The 21,435-nt window shown below is 45.9% G+C and overlaps 1 protein-coding gene across 1 annotated transcript; it reads left to right on the top strand.

Annotated features, from left to right (window-relative positions):
- The first annotated feature begins 10,813 nt into the window (after positions 1 to 10,813).
- LOC109573304 (keratin, type I cuticular Ha7) lies at positions 10,814 to 15,042 on the top strand. Its single transcript, XM_019980467.2, is given in 8 exon segments — positions 10,814 to 11,305; positions 11,503 to 11,585; positions 12,619 to 12,775; positions 13,140 to 13,301; positions 13,390 to 13,515; positions 13,984 to 14,204; positions 14,810 to 14,845; positions 14,847 to 15,042. Coding segments are annotated over 8 exon segments (1,473 nt in total).
- Positions 15,043 to 21,435: the final 6,393 nt, after the last annotated feature.

Raw genomic sequence — 21,435 nt, 5'->3', positions numbered from 1 at the left:
AGCCTAACCTCTGTGCATCTCTGTCTCCTTCTCCCCTGTGGTAATGGGGATAATTCTACCTCCTTCACAGAGTTGTTGGGATAGAATGCATGTGAAAAGGCCTATCATGATGCCTACAGGGTAAGTGCTCGGTAAATGTTGCTTAAAGAAAATCTGCTTTGCTTTTATATAGAGAGTGGGTAAACAACAAGGTCCTACTGTATAGCATAGAGAACCATATTAATATCCTATGATATGGCCTTCCCTGGTGGTCCAGTGATTCAGAATCTGCCTTGCAATGGAGGGGACGTAGGCTCGATCCCTGATCGGGGAACTTAGACCCCACATGCCAAAGAGCAACTAAGCCTGTGCATTGTAACTACTACACCTGGGCATCACAGCTGGAGAGTCTGTGTGCTGCAGTGAAAGATCCCTCATGACGCAACGAGGATCCCACGTGCTGCAACTAAGACCCCACACAGCCAAATAAATAAATATTAAAAATTATTCCTGTAGAATTAAAATAAAATATCCTATGATAAACCATAATGAAAAGAATATTAAAAATAATGTATATATATATGTATATGTATAACTGGATCTCTTTGCTAGACAGTGGAAATTAGCTGTCTGCTTGGCCCTGCTTGGCCCTGGTCACTAACCCACAGCTGAGCTTTCTAGGACCATGGCTTCTAGTGCAGCAGGAACCCCTGCTCTTCAGGCTCTGTGAAAAGCTGTCTTTACTGCAGGGAGGCTGGGGCAGGTGTCTGCCCCAGAGAGGCTAAGATCCAGGGAGACCTTCAGCCTCCAGCATTGCATGGGACCTAACTGAGAAAGTAATCAGGCTAGTAGGAATCTTCCCAGAGCCTGTGGTTTATAGCCAGGTCTGCCTGGTCCTTCTAATGGTCACCCAGGGGTTGGTGGGGACTCTCCTGTCACTGCAGATGAGAGTAGGGTGGGAAGCAACTGAAGCCGATTTCGCAAGTGGCTCATCTCTGATGGGGGGCCGGGGGGATTCCCTGTGGCTTGGCTTGATTTTCAAGTTTTATTAGCGGGGCCACTTTCTTTCTGCAGCACACAGGGAGTTGCATCTCTCTCTTCTGGATCCTAGCTGATAAATGAAATGAATAATTTAGTGAGGTTGCATGTTGAATCTGAATCTACCGTTGTTGGGTTATTTCACTGAGTTACAGTGGGCACTTGTCCAGTGTTTTTTAAATGATGGCTGTGAGTCACTGATGGTCTATGAAGTCATTTTACTGGATTTTAATCAGCTTGAGATACACACATACACACAGATTGAAATGAAACAATAGAAATTAGAAAAGAAGCATTTTTATGGGAAATTGAATCTTTATGTATATGTACTAGTCTTGGGTTGCAAAACATACAGTGTAATTCTTCCTTGATTTGTGCCCAGGAGTTCAAGTTCATGGTCTGTTCCAGAACTTGCCTTTTCAGATGAGAAACCAGGGACCAGAGAGAGCTCACTGACTAGTTTTGGGCCATCTGGCTAGTGAGTGACCTTGCTGGGAGCAGACCCTGTACAGAGATGCCTCTTAAATGAGAACAAAACCCTAATCCCGCCCTGTCTGCCCTCGAAGGAGGCTCTCCTCTGTGGGGAGAAGTGGCCGAGTGGTTTGGTCGTGCCTGCCCGGGGGACTGTCACTAAGCATCCCATCCAGGACTTGGACAAAGGACCCCCACTGCTGGTGGAGGGTGGTGGTTGACAGGAGACTCAGGCCCATGCTGAGGATTAACAACGGGGATCTATGGATCCCAAGTCTAGATAAGCTGGCTTGCTGCTGTCTTGTCCTAGTCACTTGGTCCTTCCAGGAAACAAGCTTGTCTTAAGACCTACCTTCTTCTAGCTCCCATTTCCTTCTGCGGGCAGGAAGCAGTACCCAGCCCAAGATGCTCCCAGGAGCTCCATTACAGAAACAAGACTTCTGGGGGTCCAGAAATGCCTCTTCTGTTTCAGGGAATGACCCTTCTCTGCAGGTGAGGACGTGTCAGGTGGGCTCCCATGTGCCACAGGGGGTGGGTCTACAGTCACAGACTCATCCACACGTCGGATTCGACACTCCAGTCCCCTCGGAATGAGAGTCAGCTCCTCACAGAGTCCCAGTGTCTGTGCTCCCATGCTGAGCTCTTTCTCCCTCACCTTTGATGGGGCGGGAGAGACCTTGTAAAACATGACTAATTCCTCCTATGAAGGGTGTGGCTAGTGATACAAAGTGGGTTAAATAAACACCATATGAAGACAAGGGAGTTACGAGGAAACATCCAGTCTTCAGAATTTTTTAGATTTCAGAATTGCAGATAAGCTCTTTGTGGCTTTCTACTGTTTTAGGAAAAGTAGTGTTTGTATTTTAAAGATAATTAATTTTAATTTTATCCAATTAATACATTGCAAATAGTTTAAGACTTCAAATTTTGCTAAAATGCATATATCAAAATATAGCAGTTCACCTCTCCCATCAATTGGTCTTCCCAGAAGCAACTGTTTTCAGCCTTTAGCTCTTTCTTCTGGTGTGTATACATTTCTATAATGCTGAATAATATGTGAATATGGTTAACTTTAGAGTCTTCAAGTTTAGATGCTATCTAGTCTTCCTGTTATGGTAAATAAAGAATTCGCTCTCTCTACTATACCATTATTTTCTCTGCTTCCCCTGAATTCTGCTTTCTGGGATATGATTCTTCCCCAGTAACTCTCAGGACAGATTTTATAATCTTCATTTCCTACAACAGAAAATGAAAGCTCTGTGGCTTAAAGCCAGAACCTACACTTCTGCTTGATTTCAAAGTGCTTGTTTTCATTATATCACATTTCCATGGTCTCTTTTCTTGTTCTTCCAAGTCACTGCTTCTCAACCTTGGCTGCACACTGGAACCATCTGGAGAGCTTTAAAAAATACTGATGTCCCTGTCATGTCCAGGGATTCTGAAGTTATTGGTCTGGGTGTGGTCTGGGTATCAGAATCTTTATATGTTTCCTAGAAGATCTTACTGCGCAGTTAAGGTTAGAAGTTGTTCTTGATGGGATTTTAAGGGGGGAGAACTTGCTCCAGATGTTTCTAACTGCCACATTCAGGAGAGTTGCCCTTTCTTAGAGCAGTGGTTACCAGACTTGAGCATCCTTCGGAATCCCCTGGAGGGCGTTTGAAACACAAATTGCTTGGCTCCAACCCCAGAGTTTTTGAATTCTGTGTATCTGGAGTTGGATCTGAAAATGTGTATCCTGACAAGTTCCCAGATGATCCTAATGCTGTTGGCCAGAGAATCAGACTTTGAGAATCACTGCCCTGGAGGCTGACAAAGCTAGGTTAGAAAATGTCCAGACCCTGGGTTTTTTTTTTAGCGCAGTGTGGAAACCAACATAGCTCTGGAGCTTTTCTTATCAAAAAGCACCTCTCTGTGCTGGTGCATCCCTGCCTTACCCTTGTCAAAGCCTCACTTGGTTTAGTACATTTCATGGGTCAGTGTCAAAATCTGAGAAATGCAGAAGACGGCCCTTGCATAGAGCACATGGCACTATCAGAGCAAGGCTGTTTCTTGAGACACGCAAACCAACCAGTGGATTCTACCCTTTCCAGGCCCAGCTGGGACCTTGGACTCTAAGGGAAGCATGGCACGTCAGTAGGTGATAAAATGATGAAACAGTTGTAGCCGGCCCCATGGCTACACTGCCTTCTGTTTTTCTAAGGGCAGATCTGTTGAATGTGCATTCAATGTGATCTACCTTTGACTTGACTTCTATGTAGGTTTATAAAATAAACGAATATGTAAGAAATATACTGCCGTCAATTTGGGTTGGGCAAGTGGCATTGAGTGGTACATGGAGTTGACTCCTATGGATTCTTCCCAGCTCCACATTCAGGGATATCATATGGGTACCTGATATTGGCTATTATGGAAGTATTTGCAGCACAGAAATTGGCGTAAGCTAGAAATTGGGGCTTCCTACCCCTCCGGGAAAGCTAATTTACTGGTGCACCCCTGGTGGGTGTATACATTTTTCCACGTTAAGAATCTCTGATTTTACTTCACTGGTTCAACATACAACTACCTTCGAGTGATCACAGGATGTTTCTCATTCTCTACTCACTTAAATGCACATCCATCGAGTACTTAGTCTCTCTATAGACTATGACCAGGCTCTGTGCTGGGTTCTAGGGATACAGAAATGAAGGAAGAGAAGCAACAAGATAGACTCCCTGACCTCAAAGAGTTCCCCACTCAGTAGTGGGGGGGCACGCCCATAATTTTCAGGGATGGAAGGAGTGTGCAGACAGGGGTGTGCTACCTGCCTGGGAGGCTCAGGAAGGCTTCACAGGGAGTGTGGTTGAGCCCACGAGCTCATTCATTCGTGATAGTCATTGCCCTCTAGGTGTTTCAGACTCAGGATATCTAGTAATAATGGATCTATAATAAGCAAAATAAAGCCATTTCCAGTACCTTTCTATTTCCCACCATCGAAATCTTTGATCTATGTCAAAAATCTATTTTTAGTCTAGCTGAAACACAATTCTGCGTTTCCTCCCTCCCTGGAGCATTGATTAATGGGGACACCACAACTCTACCAATCCACCTTCTAGAGACTTTTCTCCAATCATCTTGGCCAGGGCAAGGAGGACAGATCACCTGGAGGAGCAGAGGGTGGAATCAGAGGCTCACAGGCACCACCACTCCCTCTGCCTGTGAGCGGAGGTGCAAGCTCATGACTGCACCCGTTAACATCCCCATCTCCAGGATTCCATAAGACCTGTTTCCCACACTCTGACCAACATTGTGCACTATCCAATTAAATTAATCCTATAAGGAGAAAGTAGTTTCTCCTTACTATTTTAGTTTCTACTTCTTAATCATCAGTGAACATCCATTCATATATTAAGCCATTCTTATTTTTATTTTTCTGAAAACATGAAACTTTTTTAAGGGGGTGATGGTGATGGTTGGAGATCCTGAAGAGGAAGGGAACTGACATTATTAAGTACTTACTGTGTGCTAGGTATTATGCTAGAGGTCTGCCACTTGGTGTCCTTTATTCCTACCAGTAGCCCTGTGTATAAATATTACTGTAAATGTTCATAGGACAAAAGTGGAAAAGCTAGCTTAAAATGCAACATTTAAAAAACTAAGATCATGGCATCTGGTCCCATCACTTCCTGGCAAATAGATGGGGAAAAAGTGGAAACAGTGACAGATTTTTATGTTCTTGGGCTCCAAAATCACTTTGGATAGTGATTGCAGCTGCAAAATTAAAAGATGCTTGCTCCTTGGAAGAAAAGCTATGACAAACCTAGAAAGCATATTAAAAACCAGAGACACTACTTTTCCTACAAAAGTCTATATAGCCAAAGCTATGATTTTTCCTCTAGTTATGTGTGGATGTGAGAGTTGAACCACAAAGAAGGCTCAGTGCCGAAGAATAGATGCTTTCGAAATGTGGTGCTGGAGAAGACTCTTGAGAGTCTCTTGGACAGCAAGGAGATAAAACCAGTCAATCCTAAACGAAATCAACCCTGAATATTCAGTGGAAGGACTGATGCAGAAGCTGAAACTCCAATACTTTGGCCACCTGATGCGAAGAGCTGACTCACTGGAAAAGACCCTGATGCTGGGAAAGATTGAGGGCAGGAGGAGAAGCGGGTGACAGAGGATGAGTTGGTTGGATGGCATCACCGAGTCAGTGGATATGAGTTTGAGCTAATTCTGGGAGATAGTGAAGGACAGGGAAGCCTGGCGTGCTGCAGTCCATGGGGTTGCAAAGAGTCAGACGCAACTTAGCGACTGAACGACAACGTAGGACAAACTGGCTGCTTTTAAAGGTTAGGTAATGTGGTTGAGGTCAGGCAGCTCAGAAATGGAGGTTTTGGTATTTTCTATTTCTGTTGCTATGAAGTAACAGGAAATATATATGTTGATCTCTGTCTCTGTTTTCTGGCAGAGAGCTCCTAAAGCTCTTGTGATTTTCCATGTGATAAGAACATCGGGAGCATCTTTTGTTCTACTATTTGATCTTCTACTCCAGTTACTGACTCAGAGCTCCTACATCTCTTGGAATTTCCTGGGTGATAGGAGTGTTCTTTGTTATAATGATGTGACTCTTGTCGGGCCCCTGCAAAACTTAGGATGATGGCTAGTCACCAGCAGGACCAACCCATGATTAGAAGCTTGGAACTTTCCACTTTATCCCCATGCTCTGGGAAAGGGAGAGGGACTGGAGATGGTTAATAATTGATCATGCCTACATGATGAACCCTCCATGAAAATCCCCAAAATGTGAAGTTTAGAGAACTTTCAGTTTGGTGAACATGCAGAGGTGATAGGAGAGTGGTGATCTGGAGAGGGATGGAGGCTTTGAACCCCTTCCTACCTTCCTTAGCCTCTGTACCTTTTCATCTGTATTCTTTATCATATCCTTTATAATATACTAGTAAAGGGAAGTGTTTCTCTGAGCTCTGTGAGCCATGTTAGCAATTTATTAAACACACAGAGGAGGCTGTGGGAACTCTGATTTCTAGTTGTTTGGTCAGAAGCACAGGTAACAATCTGGGACTTGGAATTAGTGTCTGGAGTGGGAGAAGTTTTGTGGGATTGAGCCCTTAATTTTCAGGATCTGACACTTAACTCCAGGTAGATAGTATCAGAATTGAATTGAATTATAAGGACATCTAGCTGGTGTTGCAGAGAATTGCCTAACATGTAGAAAACCCATGCATCAGGAGCCAAAAATATTTAAGTGGACAAGTAAAGAAAAACCAGGCATATTTTCTCTAGACAGTTGCAAAGAAAGCTAGGTTCAGTCTTGATCTGCTCTTGGGCTACGAACAGAATAATGGGAAGAAAGACAATGACATGTCTAAAGACTTCAGAAGTGTGGCACCACCCCCATGGATCCAGGGTGGAGACTTGCTACTAATGTCTCCCCTTCAACTAAGGGACCATGGCTTTTGTTGATACACTCCTAGCGTCTAGGCTATTTCGTGGTGGGTGGAAAAACAACATTGATAAATGACTAAACTTTGTGGATTATGGGGCTTGGACCTAAGACATCAGATGGCAAAGTTTTATCTAATTGGAAAAAGAAGCACCTTTTCCATCATCGAAGTCTCAAGTGTCATATACCTAGAATAATAGTATGATATGCTATTATCATAGGCTGATATGCTAAGCCTCTTCTCTTGAGTCTTCATGGCTTTCTTGACCTATGATTACCTTTGACACCATTTCCTAATACCTAGCAGACATGGCATGCAAAGCTCTCCATATAATAGTTGTCTTTTATCTTTACATCCATCACAATGTGTGATGGTGATGTCCCTATTCAGGGAACAACCCCCTGGATGCCCTCATGCATCTTCCTGCAGCAAAGGGCAGGCATAGAAAAGGTAGGTTTGTGGGTGAGGCACATTTCCAGGTTCTAGCTGGCAACTCCACATCTTTCTCTCCCACTGGTTGAGATATATCCACGTGTATCAACACTGTATCTGAAGATAGCACCCCAAAGACACAGCTCCTCACTTCTGTCTGCAGTAGACTTCCTGGCTGTGGATATCAGTATTCTTAAAGTTAGACTCAGTGCAGAGAACTTCATGCACATAGGTGAAAGAAGGAGGGCCATAATCTCCTCTTTCATGCTCTGTGTTCACCACTTCTTGTCACGGAACCTGGTTCACATTTGATCACCAAGGGCCACAGGGACTCTTTTTAAAGAACTGGGAAGGAAGGCAGTCTTAGGTATGAGAGCTAGGATTCTCACCATACTCACTTCCTTTGAGAAAAATGCAGATCAGTGGAACCAAGCAATTTTACAAGGGAACGTCAGTGTCATTATACAAGATAGTGTATCCAGTAGAAACCCATGTCAAGACCATGGTCAAACTCTAGCAGGGAGGAGCATCATCCAGACATACAAATCTTCAGAAGTGATGTAGTGCAGTAATAAGTGTACTTTGAGATGAAAGATATTATGCATTTTAGCCAATGGAATGAATCCTGTCAGAGCATAAGGTCAAGATACCTTCTATTTAGCAAGTCAAATGAAATGACTTTAAAAGTCTAGTTCTCTGGTTTATAGGGAAGCGAGTTGCTATGTGATGAAGTGGAGGAGAGTAACAAAGGAGTGTTTGAAGATGTAACCTATGCAGATTGCATCCAGAGACCTCTGAAGGATGGGATGGCCTGGCCTGGTGATGCCTCCTAATTATGGTGTCTGGAAAGGGCTATTCATTGATGAACTCTGAGTGACTCTTAGGCCAGAGCTGACTTTTCTGGGGAATGTAGATGGAATTTTTGAATTCTGTATTTCTTCTTGATAGAATGCAAAGTAGTAAAGAGGTTTCATTCGTTATTTTTTCCTGAATTTCCTTCCAAGTCATTTAGTTAGTAAATTGCTTTTAAAGATGTTAAGGACTTTTAGAAGTGAATTCTTTCTCACCTACTAAGATACATTTCAGAATAGTCTGAAGCTCTGACATGTGAATACCTGACATTGTGAGTCTAATTAATAAAAACCTCACAGGAGATAGGTTTAAATTCATTTTGTTGTTGTTGTTTAGTCTGACTCTTTTGTGACCCCATGGACTGCAACCTGCCAGACTCCTCTGTCCATGGAATTTTCCAGGCAAGAACACTGGAGTGGGTTGCCATTTCCCACTCAGGGGATCTTCCTGGCCCAGGGATCAAACCCTCATTTTCCTGAATTGGCAGGTGGGTTCTTTACCACTGAGGCACCTGGCTCAACCCGCCTGCCAATGCAGGAGACCTAAGAGACGAAAGAGATGCAGGTTCTATATCTGGGATGGGAAGATCTCCTGGAGGAGGTCATGGCAACCCATTCTTTCTTGGAGAATCCCATGGGCAGAGGAGCCTGGCAGGCTACAGCCCATGGAGTTGCAAAGAGTCGGAAATGCCTGAAGTGAGTTAGCATGCACACATGCATCTGGAAAGCAGATATATATTCATATATATATATATATATATATATATATATATATATATATATAGAGAGAGAGAGAGAGAGAGAGAGGGTTATCTAGTCCCTATAGATGTCTCTATATATCTAGTCTCTATTCTATGTATGTAGTCCCTATAGAGATGTCTGTTCAGTGCTTGTTTTATGCTCAGAGCCCTGCCTAATACTCATTTTCTCAAAGATCTAGTTACAACCACCTTGGGGGCCCATGTTAGATCTTTCTCAGTACTAGGGGCCTATAGTCTGCCAAAAATTTTGAGAAAATTTGAGACCTTAGCCATCAGCTGTTTTGGTTCCCTGGTACTAAGAGCTAGTGGTGTGTTTGATAGGTATAACTATTTTGGAGATGGAACGTTTCCCCTGGGCATTTTCCTGCACAGTCGTCAGAGAACCCCTACTGCTTTGGTACCCCAGCATTTGTGTTTTCTGGGAGAAACAATATAGACAAAAAAAGAACAATATAGAATATCAGATTCTTGTTTTCTCTTTTAATTTCAACTTCTTGATCAGTTTCTGAGCCTTTTAATCCTTCTTCCTCTAGCAATGACCCAGTTGTTCTCCTGTTGGGGGCTAGGGTGGGGGATCAAGGGGAATAAGAAGAGGCTCTGGAGTGGAAAGAAACATACTGAGGAGAGCTTTGACACTTTATAATTGGCCTGATCAGAGAAAAACAACTTCACATCTCTGGTCCCCAAAGCCTTATTTATGGCAAAACCAATACAATATTGTAAAGTAAAAAAAAAAATTAAAAAAATAATAAATAAATATATAAAATTTAAAAAGCCTTATTTTTGTAAAATTAAGAGAAGAATACCCAGCTCACATAATGTAGGAAGGATATAGACAATATAACTGATAAATCCCCTAAGACACATGATAAGTGCTCCAAAACAGACTTTAGAATCAAGCAAGTAAGACTGGAAGAGAGACATCAGTGACTTTGACTCTTGCATTTCATGGTCAAGTTCATGTGATTCAAAAAGATTATTTGAATCTCTTATATGAGATTCAAAAAGATTATTATTATTATCAATAATCTTTGTTATTGTTTTTTTGTGCTCACTTTTCTTGGTCTAGATCAGGTTTTCAGAGTCACCCTTATACTAATGATTTCCCAGACACTATTGAAAACACCCATGGCTACCCAAGTTATAGTGCTTCTTGAAGGACAGAAATGATATCGTGCCTAACCAACTGTGTGTCAGGTATGAGCCTGGCACATAGGATGTATCAGGAGATGTGTGTTGAATGAATGGACTTACCAGAGAAGTCTTACTGCCCCTTAGAGTGGAGCAGAAAGGCAAACAACTGAAGAAAGAAGAAATAGAAAACTTCTCGATAACCAATAAGCCCATAACATCTGCCAAAACCAGTTTCTTCCCTGGATAGGGAAGGCTGGTTGAGTCTTCGCCCAGGTCAGTGCCACTGTAGTTACAGAAGTTTGTCTCTCTTGTTGCTCTGATGACCTACAGGAATAGTCACGTGTTCAGTGTGGACATACCACTAAGGAGGCCAACCATCTGATGACTGAAAGGGCTTTTGTTTTTTTAAAAATAAAGAAAAGCTTCTGACAGCCCACCAACAGCTCATCTGATATCAAAGAGCCAGGAGGCACCTCAGATTCATCAACATTCCTCTAATGAGGTGAGGAACTCTTAATGGTAAACTCAACAGCTGAGTAACAGGATGACGGTACAACAGTAGATAGAGAATCAAGGCAGGGAGGTCAAAGCATGGAGCCCACACCCACTTGGGATGGGGTATAAAAGGGCCGGGAGGGAAGAGGGTTGTCAGATGCAGTGGCTCAGCCTTCTCAGTGGCTCTGAACCTCCTGTGTATCCTCAGTCCACCATGACTTCCTCCTGCATCAGCTCATGCCACTCTCTGGGCTGCACCAACACTCCTGGAGCAAGAAACATCTGCGTCTCCTCCATTGACACTGGAGACCAGCCTGGGGCAGAGATCAATGCTGCCCTTCTGGGCCTCTCGGCCACCCTGGCACATGCCAGCCGAGTCCGAGTGGGCACAACCCCTCTGGGTCAACCTAGCCTCTGTCTGCCCCACAGCTGCAACACCGCCTGTCCCTTGCCGGGGACCTGTGACATTCCTGGCAACATCGGAATCTGCGGAACCTTCAGTGAAGGCTTCTTCAACAGCCACGAGAAGGAGACCATGCAGTTCTTGAACGATCGGCTAGCCAGCTACCTGGAGAAGGTGCGCCGGCTGGAGAGGGACAATGCGGAGCTGGAGAGCCAGATCCAGGAGCTGAGCAAATGCCCTGAGTCCACCGTGTGTCCAGACTAGCAGAGCCACTTCCGCATCATTGAGGAGCTGCAGCAGAAGGTGAGGTGTGGAGCAGCCCGGGTGGGGTGTGCTGGGACCAAGGGAGGTAGAAGGGCATGGAAGGCAAACACCCACCAAGAGCTGAAGGAGCTTTGGGTTCTTGGAGTCTCCTGAGCATGAACATAGACATCACACGTAGAGCAGGAACCTGGAGCGTGATGCTCTGTTATGTGAACTATCTTCCTGGCTTTGCTCAGATCCTGTGCAGCAAGGCTGAGAACACCAGGCTGATCATCCAAGTGGACAATGCCAAGCTGGCTGCCGATGACTTTAGAATCAAGTAAGTAAGGTTGGGGCTTTCCTGTTGGCTCAGTAGTAAAGAATCTGCCTGCAATGCAGGAGACCTGGGTTCAATCCCTGGGTGGGGAAGATCCTCCAGAGAAGGAAATGGTAACCTGCTCCAGTATTCTTGCCTGGAGAATCCCATGGACAGAGGAGCCGGGCGGGCTATAGTCCATGGGGTCACAAAAAGTCAGACACGACTGAGTGACTAACAAGTAAGGTTGAAGGAGGGCTCAGAGTGACTCCTTCCTCCACTGTGAGTCCCAATGTCCAAATACTTGCTGGATGAGTGAATTACTGTCCTTTTTCTTCCTTATTAAATTTTTTTTTTTTTTTTTTTGCTGGGGTTCTCTCACTTTTACAAACCAAACTAATAGAAGGTAGATTGAATTGAGTATCTATAGTTTGGTATTAGTCTGTCTTCATTTATGGTTCCTAAAATGGTTGTGATAAGGCAGTCTGACTTCATTAACCAGGAGCAAAATAAAGTGATTTCTAGAATAAACTGAGCCATTGACAGCCACTGAATTTCACATATAAGTTAAGGGAGCCTCTTAGAGATAAGCCAGGGTCCAGATTTACCTATGGAGCAATCTATGGAGTTCTCAGGTGCCAGGTGTTTCCACTAAACAAAGATGAAAAATAGAGATGGAAAAATGTCCCAACATAAGGGATAAAGGAGCAAATCAATGACCAGGCAGTTGGCTATTGCTTATCCTAGTTAACTAAGAGCTCATACAATGGCATGAACCCTGTGTTGGGTCCTAAGGTACATGATCTTAGGCAGGTCAGTTAATCTTTCTGAACCAAAGTTGCGTCATTTCACAGTGGTGAAAATGATTAAGTGCTGTGAATGTCTCACTAGACGGTGAGCTGTTTGAGAGTGGGCACTGTGTCTAAGTCATCTCCAAGGCCAGTGCTGAGCCAAATGAGCAAACGAGGGTCCAAGCTGGTAAAGAGGGTGGGGGCAGGGCCAGCTGAGAGGGGCTCTCCTTGGCATCTCGGTTGACTTGCGCCTTCTGTGATGGAAGGCACGAGAGTGAGCGCTCCTTGCGCATGGTGGTGGAGGCGGACCTGTGCGTGCTGCACAAGATCCTGGACGACATAAGCCTGGCCAAGGCCAACCTGGAGGCCCAGCAGGAATCCCTGAAGGAGGAGCAGCTCTGCCTCAAGAGCAACCACGAGCAGGTCTGGTCCTACAGCTGCAGACATCATGGGGAGGGGAGGGTGCTGGGCAGAGAAGGGAGCGCCTCCCACCAAGGGTCTCCAGGGTTAGAGTCTAGGCTCAGGTGGCAGCAGGATAAAGGACTGATCTGGGCCTGAGAGTCAGACTGGCCCAACGGGATGTGGCAGAGTGGGGTTTCTTCTCTAAAGGTATGCCTTGTAAGATTAGGCAGGTCTCCAGGTGGGTCCTTCCCACTGGACCCAGGGCAAGACGTCTCACATCAGTGTGTGTGGTGTCGCATCTCATGCTGCTTGTTGGGGAGGGGGCTCAGGTGCTCTCTGCAATGCCCTTTTCTTACTGCAGGTCTTGGTCTCTCTGTCTCTGTAGGAAGTGAACACTCTGAAGTGTCAGCTGGGAGATAAGCTCAAGATTGAGCTGGACGTGGAGCCCACTGTGGACCTGGGCAGGGTGCTGGAAGAGATGCGGGGCCAGTACGAGGCCATGGTGGAGACCAGCCTCCGTGACGTGGAGCAGTGGTTCCAAACTCAGGTGAGGGCGGTGCTGCAGAGCAGGGAGGGATCCGGCTGCATCTGGCCAGGGAGGTGATCGATCACTTCTCTGTGTGCTCGTGCTACAGTCTGAAGGCATCAGCCTGCAGGCCATGTCCTGCTCAGAGGAGCTGCAATGCTGCCAGTCGGAGATCCTGGAGCTTCGACGCACAGTGAACGCCCTGGAGGTGGAGCGCCAAGCCCAGCACAACCTGGTATGGTCCTCCTCACCCTCACCACGCTGTGAGGGCCCCAGGCCCGGGGCTCACAGCAGCATCCCTTAGATGTCTCACTAATCAGTTTCATTAACAGTTAAGTCAGAGCTCAGGATCTGAGTCCTCTGAAACTTGATGCCTTGTTATCAAGGTTATTTTGACCCAGAGGATGCTTTCCATTAAAAGTCACTTCCTTCAGAATCAGGTGTGGTGGTTTAGGCACTCATTCTACATGATTTTACTGAATGTCTATGTCAGGCCTGGGGGATGCATGGGTAACCATGACACCATTTGAGTTAGGTTTTTTTTTTGGTGAAAAGTCTTGGCCGTATTGACAGTGGTTTATCCAGAGCTCAGGAGTGTCCTATGACTTCTTGGAATCTGTCCCATGTGGCTGAGCATGGCCAGGATTTTCACTGCATGATTTGGGGGCAGCTAGGTCTCTCACCCTGTTATTTCCCATTATAGAAGGACTGTCTGCAGAACTCACTGTGTGAATCTGAGGCCCGCTTTGGCACCGAGCTGGCCCAGATGCAGAGCCATATCAGCAACGTGGAGGAGCAGCTGTCCGAGATCCGGGCTGACCTGGAGCGGCAGAACCAGGAGTACCAGGTGCTGCTGGACGTCAAGGCCCGGCTGGAGTGTGAGATCAACACATACCAGAACCTTCTGGAGAGTGAAGACTGCAAGTATGTATGATCTAGGCCAGGGGTCCCCAAGCCCAAGGCCATCCTGGTTCTTGGTCCATAAGGAACCAGGCCATAGAGCAGGAGGTGAGCAGCAGATGAATGAAGCTTCATCTGCCGCTCCCCACCGCTCCCATTACCACCCAAGGCATCCCCTCTTCGCGAGTCCCAGTCCTTGGAAAAATTGTCTTCCACAAAACAAGTCCCTGGTGTCAAAAATGTTGGGGATCGCTGATCTAGGCAATTTCTGGCCATGCCATTCCACAGAGCACTCAAGAGCTTGTTCAAGATCTCATTGTAAAGAACAAGCTTCCCTGTGCGTGCTCTCTCAGTGAAACATTCACCTCTCCTGGTGCGTGCAGACTGCAATGCTGATAGAACGTTTCAGGAATGATAGCAGGGTCCCCAAGCCACATTGACCAAGGGACTCCTGGATGTGGAGAGATACAGTGAGAGTGAAAGTGGGACTGCTCTGTAGATTCCACTGGGCTGTGTAATTTGTTGCTGGTGGACCTGTCCTTAAGACTTTTGGTCTTACCTTTCTGTCCATCACTGAGATACTTTTCACCTCCCAGGTCAAGCTCATTCTTCTCTCTCTCTCCCTGCAGACTCCCCTGTAATCCCTGCTCTATGCCTGCCTCTAGAACCCTTCATCCCAGCAGTGCTCTGCCTGCCTGCACCGGCACTAAGAGCCAGTTCTGAAGGTCTGTGCCCAGTGCAGAAGATCCAGGCTGCTGGTACCGGGGCTAGTATTGCCCTCACCAGCTTAGTCTTCCTTCCAAAAAGACCAAACCCACTGGAGGCATTTTCACTGAATCATAGGATAACAGATAACTTCTGAGCAGTGGTTTCCTGTTTGTTCCTTAAGCTGTATTTTTTCCCTTTGTTTCCATGTTGTAATGGTCTTTCACTAAAGCTATTGTTTTTTCCCAGTGTCTCTTCTGGGATTTTGGTTCTACTCCAGTGCTTCAGAATCTCCTCAAATTTAATTGTGTTCTTGTATTCAGTGGTCAATAAACCTCCTTCCTGTATGACATGCTTCTGGTGTTTGGCAATGTATGTGATGTGATAAAGAGCCCTGGCTGTCAAGACCTTGGGTGGTCACCGGCCCTGGCATGTCGCTGCCAGGAATTCTCTGGGGCACTGGGGTCTTAGCCTCTGGATGGAGGCCCTTTGCTGACATTGGGATGTGTACATATCTTGCCCATCAATCTCAATTGACTGGTGAAGGGAAGCGGTGTTCGTTGCCAAACCTGAATTCCTTCAAAACAGCTCAGAACTAACATGTCCCTACTGTGCTTTTGGCATCTTCAGCCTCTTGGTATTTTGTCCAAGAGCAAAAATCACACAACTCAGAGTTCCAGTCTGGTCAGAGGGAGGTCGTGTTGAGAGCTGCCTTGGCCAAGTTGCCAAGTTTTTTCTTCTTGTTTGAATTGGTCCTTTTCATAGAGGCAGGCTTCCCTGGTGGCTCAGATGGTAAAGAATCTGCCTGCAATGTGGGAGACCCAGGTTCGATCCCTGGGTCAGGAAGATCTCCTGGATGAGGAAATGGCAGCCCACTCAAGTATTCTTGCCTGGAAAATCCCATGGGCAGAGGAGCCTGGTGGGCTACAGTCTGTGAAGTTGCTAAGAGTTCGACATGACTGAGCAGCTAACACTGCACTGCTACACTTTCATGAAGGCATGGGATCCTCATCGATTCTCTTAGACATGGCAGCCCAGATTGGGTTCCGGGGACAGTTTTCTTGGTCCTGGCCCACCTCTTGTTTATATTTTTCTATAGACAGATGCTGGCACTTTTGTATAGGCTTATCTCCTCTGCTGCTGCCTTTGAAGTACTAGAGTGAGGAATGCAGTAGACATGAATGCTGTCTGCTTTTTGGACGTGGCTCTGACCCTGGCCAAGATGGTTCTCAGCCAGACACAGTGAGAGAGCAGACAGGGAAAAGCACCCGAGAGGCTCTGTTCTCTCCTTGTGGTGCTAGTCAATTTAGCTTTTGGCATATTTATGCTGAGTGGGTCCAGAAGAATGAAACTCTCAGGTCTCAGCTTCCTCTTGAACCCTGGTCCAATGACCAGTGCAGAGTCGATTCTTCTTCATGGTAGTGAGACAAGCTGGGACCTGGGACCCTCGACTGCAATGCATGCATGTGTGCTAAGTCGCTTCAGTTGCGTCTGACTCTTTGCTATGCTATGGACTGTAGCCCACCTGGCTCCTTTGTCCATCAGACTCTCCAGGCAAGAATACTGGAGTGGGTTGCCATGCCCTCCTCCAGAGGATCTTCCTGACCAGGGATCGAGCCTGCATTCTCCTGCATTGGCAGGCGGGTTCTCGGCCATTAGCACTATCTGGGAAGCCATGCACCTAGACAAATGTCTCCTCAGGCAACAGAATACAAAGAAACTATAAGGGACTAAAAATAACTGCGCGCATGCCCAGCTAAGGCAAAGCCTAGACAACAAGAAGCAAAAAGACCAAAAAGACCAATTGTTGCTTCTGAAGAGCTGGTGACAAAAACAGGGTGTCGGGAAAGCAGGGTACTGCAAATGCCCCTACACTCAACACCTCCAAAGGGGTGGGCCAACCATCTAAGCCACTCTGGTGTGGCCCCTGGACACACCCCTATTCTCACTGCATGTTAAGGAACCAGCTTGCCCCTCCTTGGGCAGTGAATAAGGGAACCTGTCAACTTGTTTTGCTCCCTCCCGTGGCTGCAGGAGCCCCATAATGCCTTACCTGAATTTCTTGTCTGGCCTCTTATCAATTTAATTTGATTGCAGGAGGCTACGAGCCCTGGTTGGTGACAGTACCATAGTGTGGGGGAGAAAGCATGTGCTCCAGAGTCAGACAGACCTGGGCTCCAGTCCGACCTCTGTGACACTAGCTGAGTGAAACTGGCCAGGTCACTACACACTCTTTAGACCTATTCCTCAGTGGTAAAATTAGAAACTTTGTACTTTCCTCTCGCTGTTGTTGAGGGATAATCCATATAGTGCTCCTGTCATACGGAAGGTGCTTGTGGCATATTTGTTTATGGGGTTCCCGGGAAAACTGCAGGGATAGTTTTTTCTTCTTAGAGGGACAGAGGAGCTAGAGAGGTGGTCACAGAACCCATTAGCAGCACGGGGGGCCATACATTCCCATGTGGGTGGACTGGAAGCTTGGCTGTATTCTTTGGCCACTTATAAACAATAATGAAATAAACTACTATCACTTTGGGAGCTCAGTTTTCCACTCCAAGTGGCCTAACCAAAATCAAAAAGCTTTCTATGGGCAGTCAGGGGACAATAATGTCCTGGGGGCTCTTGTGGGCTTTCTTCTAACAAGTAACTCAAATGTCAGAAGTTGTAAGGAGTGGCCATGAGCACCATGTGATTGGCCATGGAAGTCTGGCCTGTACCCCACTTGCCTGACCAGGCCACATCCTGAATGAACTCTAATTGTGGGACCCCAGGGCTATGAGGTGTGAAGGAAAAGGCTATTCAGATATAGGGGACTGCAGGCCGGGGAGGCTGGCAGGTGGTGACCATTCTGGCCCAAGACACCTGGACATTGTGCTTTCACTCACATCCATTCTTGCAACCAGAGGACTCAGGGCTCCCTTTGGTACCAAATCCCAAGCCCTCCTCTTCTTACAGGTGATTGTCCCACCTGCCCACTAGGTTCCTCTCTCTGGTCTCCCCGTATCACACTACCCTCATGGATTAGACTGATATGGGCCCTGAATTCAGTATCTGATTTTACTTGGGCCATGTGGATTGATTATTTTTTTCCCCTGAGATTTTTGCTCCTTTGGCTTGGGACCACATCCAGTTTTGAGCCACCTCGTAAGTAAGGCCATTAGTTTTCTGTTTATCAGCCCTGTATTACCAAGGTGCTCATCTGTAATATTTCTTTCCAAGCTTCACGTAATAATACCAATTAAGTCTCTGCCGGCCCCTCCATTCATCACCTGTTTTTTGACTCCAAATGGCATTTACCCCAAATCCTAGCAAAGTGGAAGGGAGTAAGTGTGACTGCCTGCAGGTCCCTGTGGTGGATGCTGGCCCACGCAGAGAGCTCTGGGAAAGAACTCACACTTCTGCTCCCACCACTGTCTATGCTGGGAGGACAAGAAAACTGAGGTGGATTTCTAGACTTTCCATAATACGAGCATTTTTTCATTTGGACACCATTTTTTTGGATGGCCCTTGATATGCGACTCTAAGGCTCCACTTCGTCTTCCTCTCCTTTATAGAGTCCCTTGGACTGCAAGGAGATCAAACTAGTCAATCCTAAAGGAAATCCATCCTGAATATTCACTGGAAGGACTGGTGCTGAAGCTCCAGCACTTTGGCCACCTGATGTGAAGAACCAACTCATTGGAAAAGACCCTGTTGCTGGAAAAGATTGAGGGCAAGAGAAGAAGGGGGCAACAGAGGATGAGATTGTTGGGTGGCATCACTGACTCAGTGGACATGAGTTTGAGCAAACTCTGGGAGATGGTGAAGGACAGGGAAGCCTGGCGTGCTGCAGTCCATGGGGTCACAAAAAGTTGGCTACAACTTAGCCGCTGAACAACATCTTCCTAAGAACAAAATCAAATTTGCCTCTTCTGAAGCCCACTTACAATAATTTCCATGAGCTCATCTTGTTGAATCATTTTTCTGTCTTTTTCCTATCTAATTACATGTTTCTCAACCATGCCTTTTCAATTAATATATATGGAAAAAAACCCCACCTTTTTACTTAAAATTGTTTTAACTTTCAAAAATATAAATACAAACTAGTGACAGTTCAGTTATAATACAGATTGTGATTGGTTTCAAATGCCATGCTCTCTAAGCAAACTATCTTCCTGCCACCTGTTTTGGAGACTGTCACCCCTCCAGTCTTAGCAAGGGGAGGAGGAACTCTCATTGACCTGCACTGCTGGCTTGAATACGGGCCCCTGGCCTAAATCTAGCCATTGTACCTGCCTGCCAGGTGTAATAAATATCAGTATCTGCATCTGCAAAGAGCTTCCCGGTCCCTCCAAAGAGTCCAGACCGATCTCTCCTGGCTCCAGGCTTTTATCTCTGACCCCCTGCCGGGCGGTGACCTTTCATTCACTGGCTCCAAACTTGAACTCAGCTTCTTCTTCTCAAGCCAGCTCTCTGCCTTGACTTCTCAGCTTCCTTTCACATTACCTTATTGTCCCAGGAACCCAGAGGTGACCTCAAGCACACTTTTGGGGGTCCTCCTTTCTCTGAGGAAGTCCCTCCTTTGACCCCCACCCCCATATAGAGTACATGGCCCAGACTTGTAGCATTCTTTTGTAATATCTCTGTTTTCCATCCCTTTCTTTCTGATGGCACTGCAGGTGGCTGGATTTGGTCTCTATCACATGCTGTCTGGATTCTTTAAAAGCCTCTTCCTGCCTCATCCCTTCTCTGCCAAGTTCATCCTGCACACACTTCCAGCCCTTTACTCTTCCATTTAACATGTCTTAAGCATATATTATGTACCAGGTGCTGCATTGTGTACTAGAGAGCGCACAAAATGGAGATTTAGTGTTCCTACCCCAGGGTGCGTACTAGTACTAGTTAAGTTTCCTGAACTGCTATTTTCATCATTGCTCCCTTTTGCTCAAAAACCACCGGAGAACTCTGTTCTGTCCCCTGCTGTATGTTCAGCTGCTTAGATGAGTGTGTGGTCCAGAGCAGGAAATTGGTACCTGTCTGTTGAATGATTAGAATGATCAGATGGGTCTGTTGGACATTCTGTGGCTGAGATCTAGTGGCTTTGACTTGGTGTTCGGAGACAAGGAACCTGGACTTGAGAGTCAGGCAGACTTGAGCTAATATTTCAAGGTTTGTGAGCTCATGCAAGTTAACTAATTGCTCTGAGTTTTTCCTTATTCTACAATGGGACGCTTGAAACTACTCTGCAGTGTGATTATAATTAAGATATGGTTACCTAGAGAAGGAAATGGAAACCAGCTCCAGTATTCTTGCCTGGGAGAGTCCATGCACCCTCTGTAACCCTGGTGGGCTACGGTCCATAGGGTTGCAAAGAGTCACACACGACTGAGCACATACACAAAAGAAACAACAGCAAGAAAGCAATAGTGGTAAAGGTTAATTAAAATAATGTATTTAGAAAAGAGAGATGGTTATATGTGAAGCACATGGTGTACCTTACTTGGAAGCACATAGGAGATAGTCAAATACGGTATATCAACTTTGAATATATAGGGGTATGTGTGTGTCAGAGAGAGAGAAAAGAAAGGCCATCCTGTATGTTAAGTGCCAGATGAGATTCCCAGCACATAATAGATGTAAATAAATGTTGCTTCTTGACGTTTGTCAAGGTGAACTGAACTGAACTGAAGGTGCAAACTTGACCTCTGTCTGTCCTCCACAAGCATTGTTTCATTTGCACCTGTTTCTTACCCACAAGATTAACAAGCACTGTATGGGTTTCCCTTCTTGCCCCTCCTTTCTTCCATCTCAGATGTTCTCATGAGACAAACCTCGGTAAAGAAGAGAAAACTAGGAAAACAAACAGAACTTGCCTATTATATTGACAAAAACACAGGCTAACAGATTTTAAATGTGATCATTCAAACACTGGCTCCTCTTGCACTCAGAAACACCGTTTTGGTACAGTGGGCTTCATGTACACGGGATGAAAGTCACAACAAAGCTCATCTATCTTCCTAAAGCAGCCCTTCTGTTCTCAAAGTGTTGGCCCCAGACCAGTGTCACCCAGGAATTTGTTAGAAATGCCAACTCTCAGGCCCGACCCCAGACCTATTGCATCAGAAACTCTGATGTGGGGCCTGGCAATCTACATTTTGTAAGCTCTCCAGGTGATTCTGATGTTGGTGAAAGTGTGAGAATCACCTGTGCAGATGTTACAAAAATAGGAGACCACATTTTTAGCCGTGAATTAGCCTGAGTTTGTTTAAATTGGCCTTAGAAATGCTCTGTGACTCTCTATGTGTGGGCTAAGTTACTTTAATTGTGTCCAACTTTTTGCGACCCTATGGAGTGTAGCCTCTCAGGCTCCTCTGTCCATGGGATTCTCCAGGCAAGGATACTGGAGTGGATTTCCAGGCCCTCCTCCAGGGGATCTTCCTGATCTAGGGATCGAACTTGGGTCTCTTATGTCTCCTGCATTGGCAGGTGGGTTCATTACCACTAGCGCAACCTGTGAGTCTTCAGAGCTGTGTTTTCGTGTCATTCAGGGGCAGACCCCTGCTGGCTGCAA

This window comes from Bos indicus, chromosome 19 (genome assembly GCF_029378745.1).
Source record: "Bos indicus isolate NIAB-ARS_2022 breed Sahiwal x Tharparkar chromosome 19, NIAB-ARS_B.indTharparkar_mat_pri_1.0, whole genome shotgun sequence".
Lineage (NCBI taxonomy): Eukaryota > Metazoa > Chordata > Mammalia > Artiodactyla > Bovidae > Bos > Bos indicus.
The sequence above is the reverse complement of the archived record's forward strand: the minus strand, read 5'-3'. Positions and strand labels throughout refer to the sequence as shown.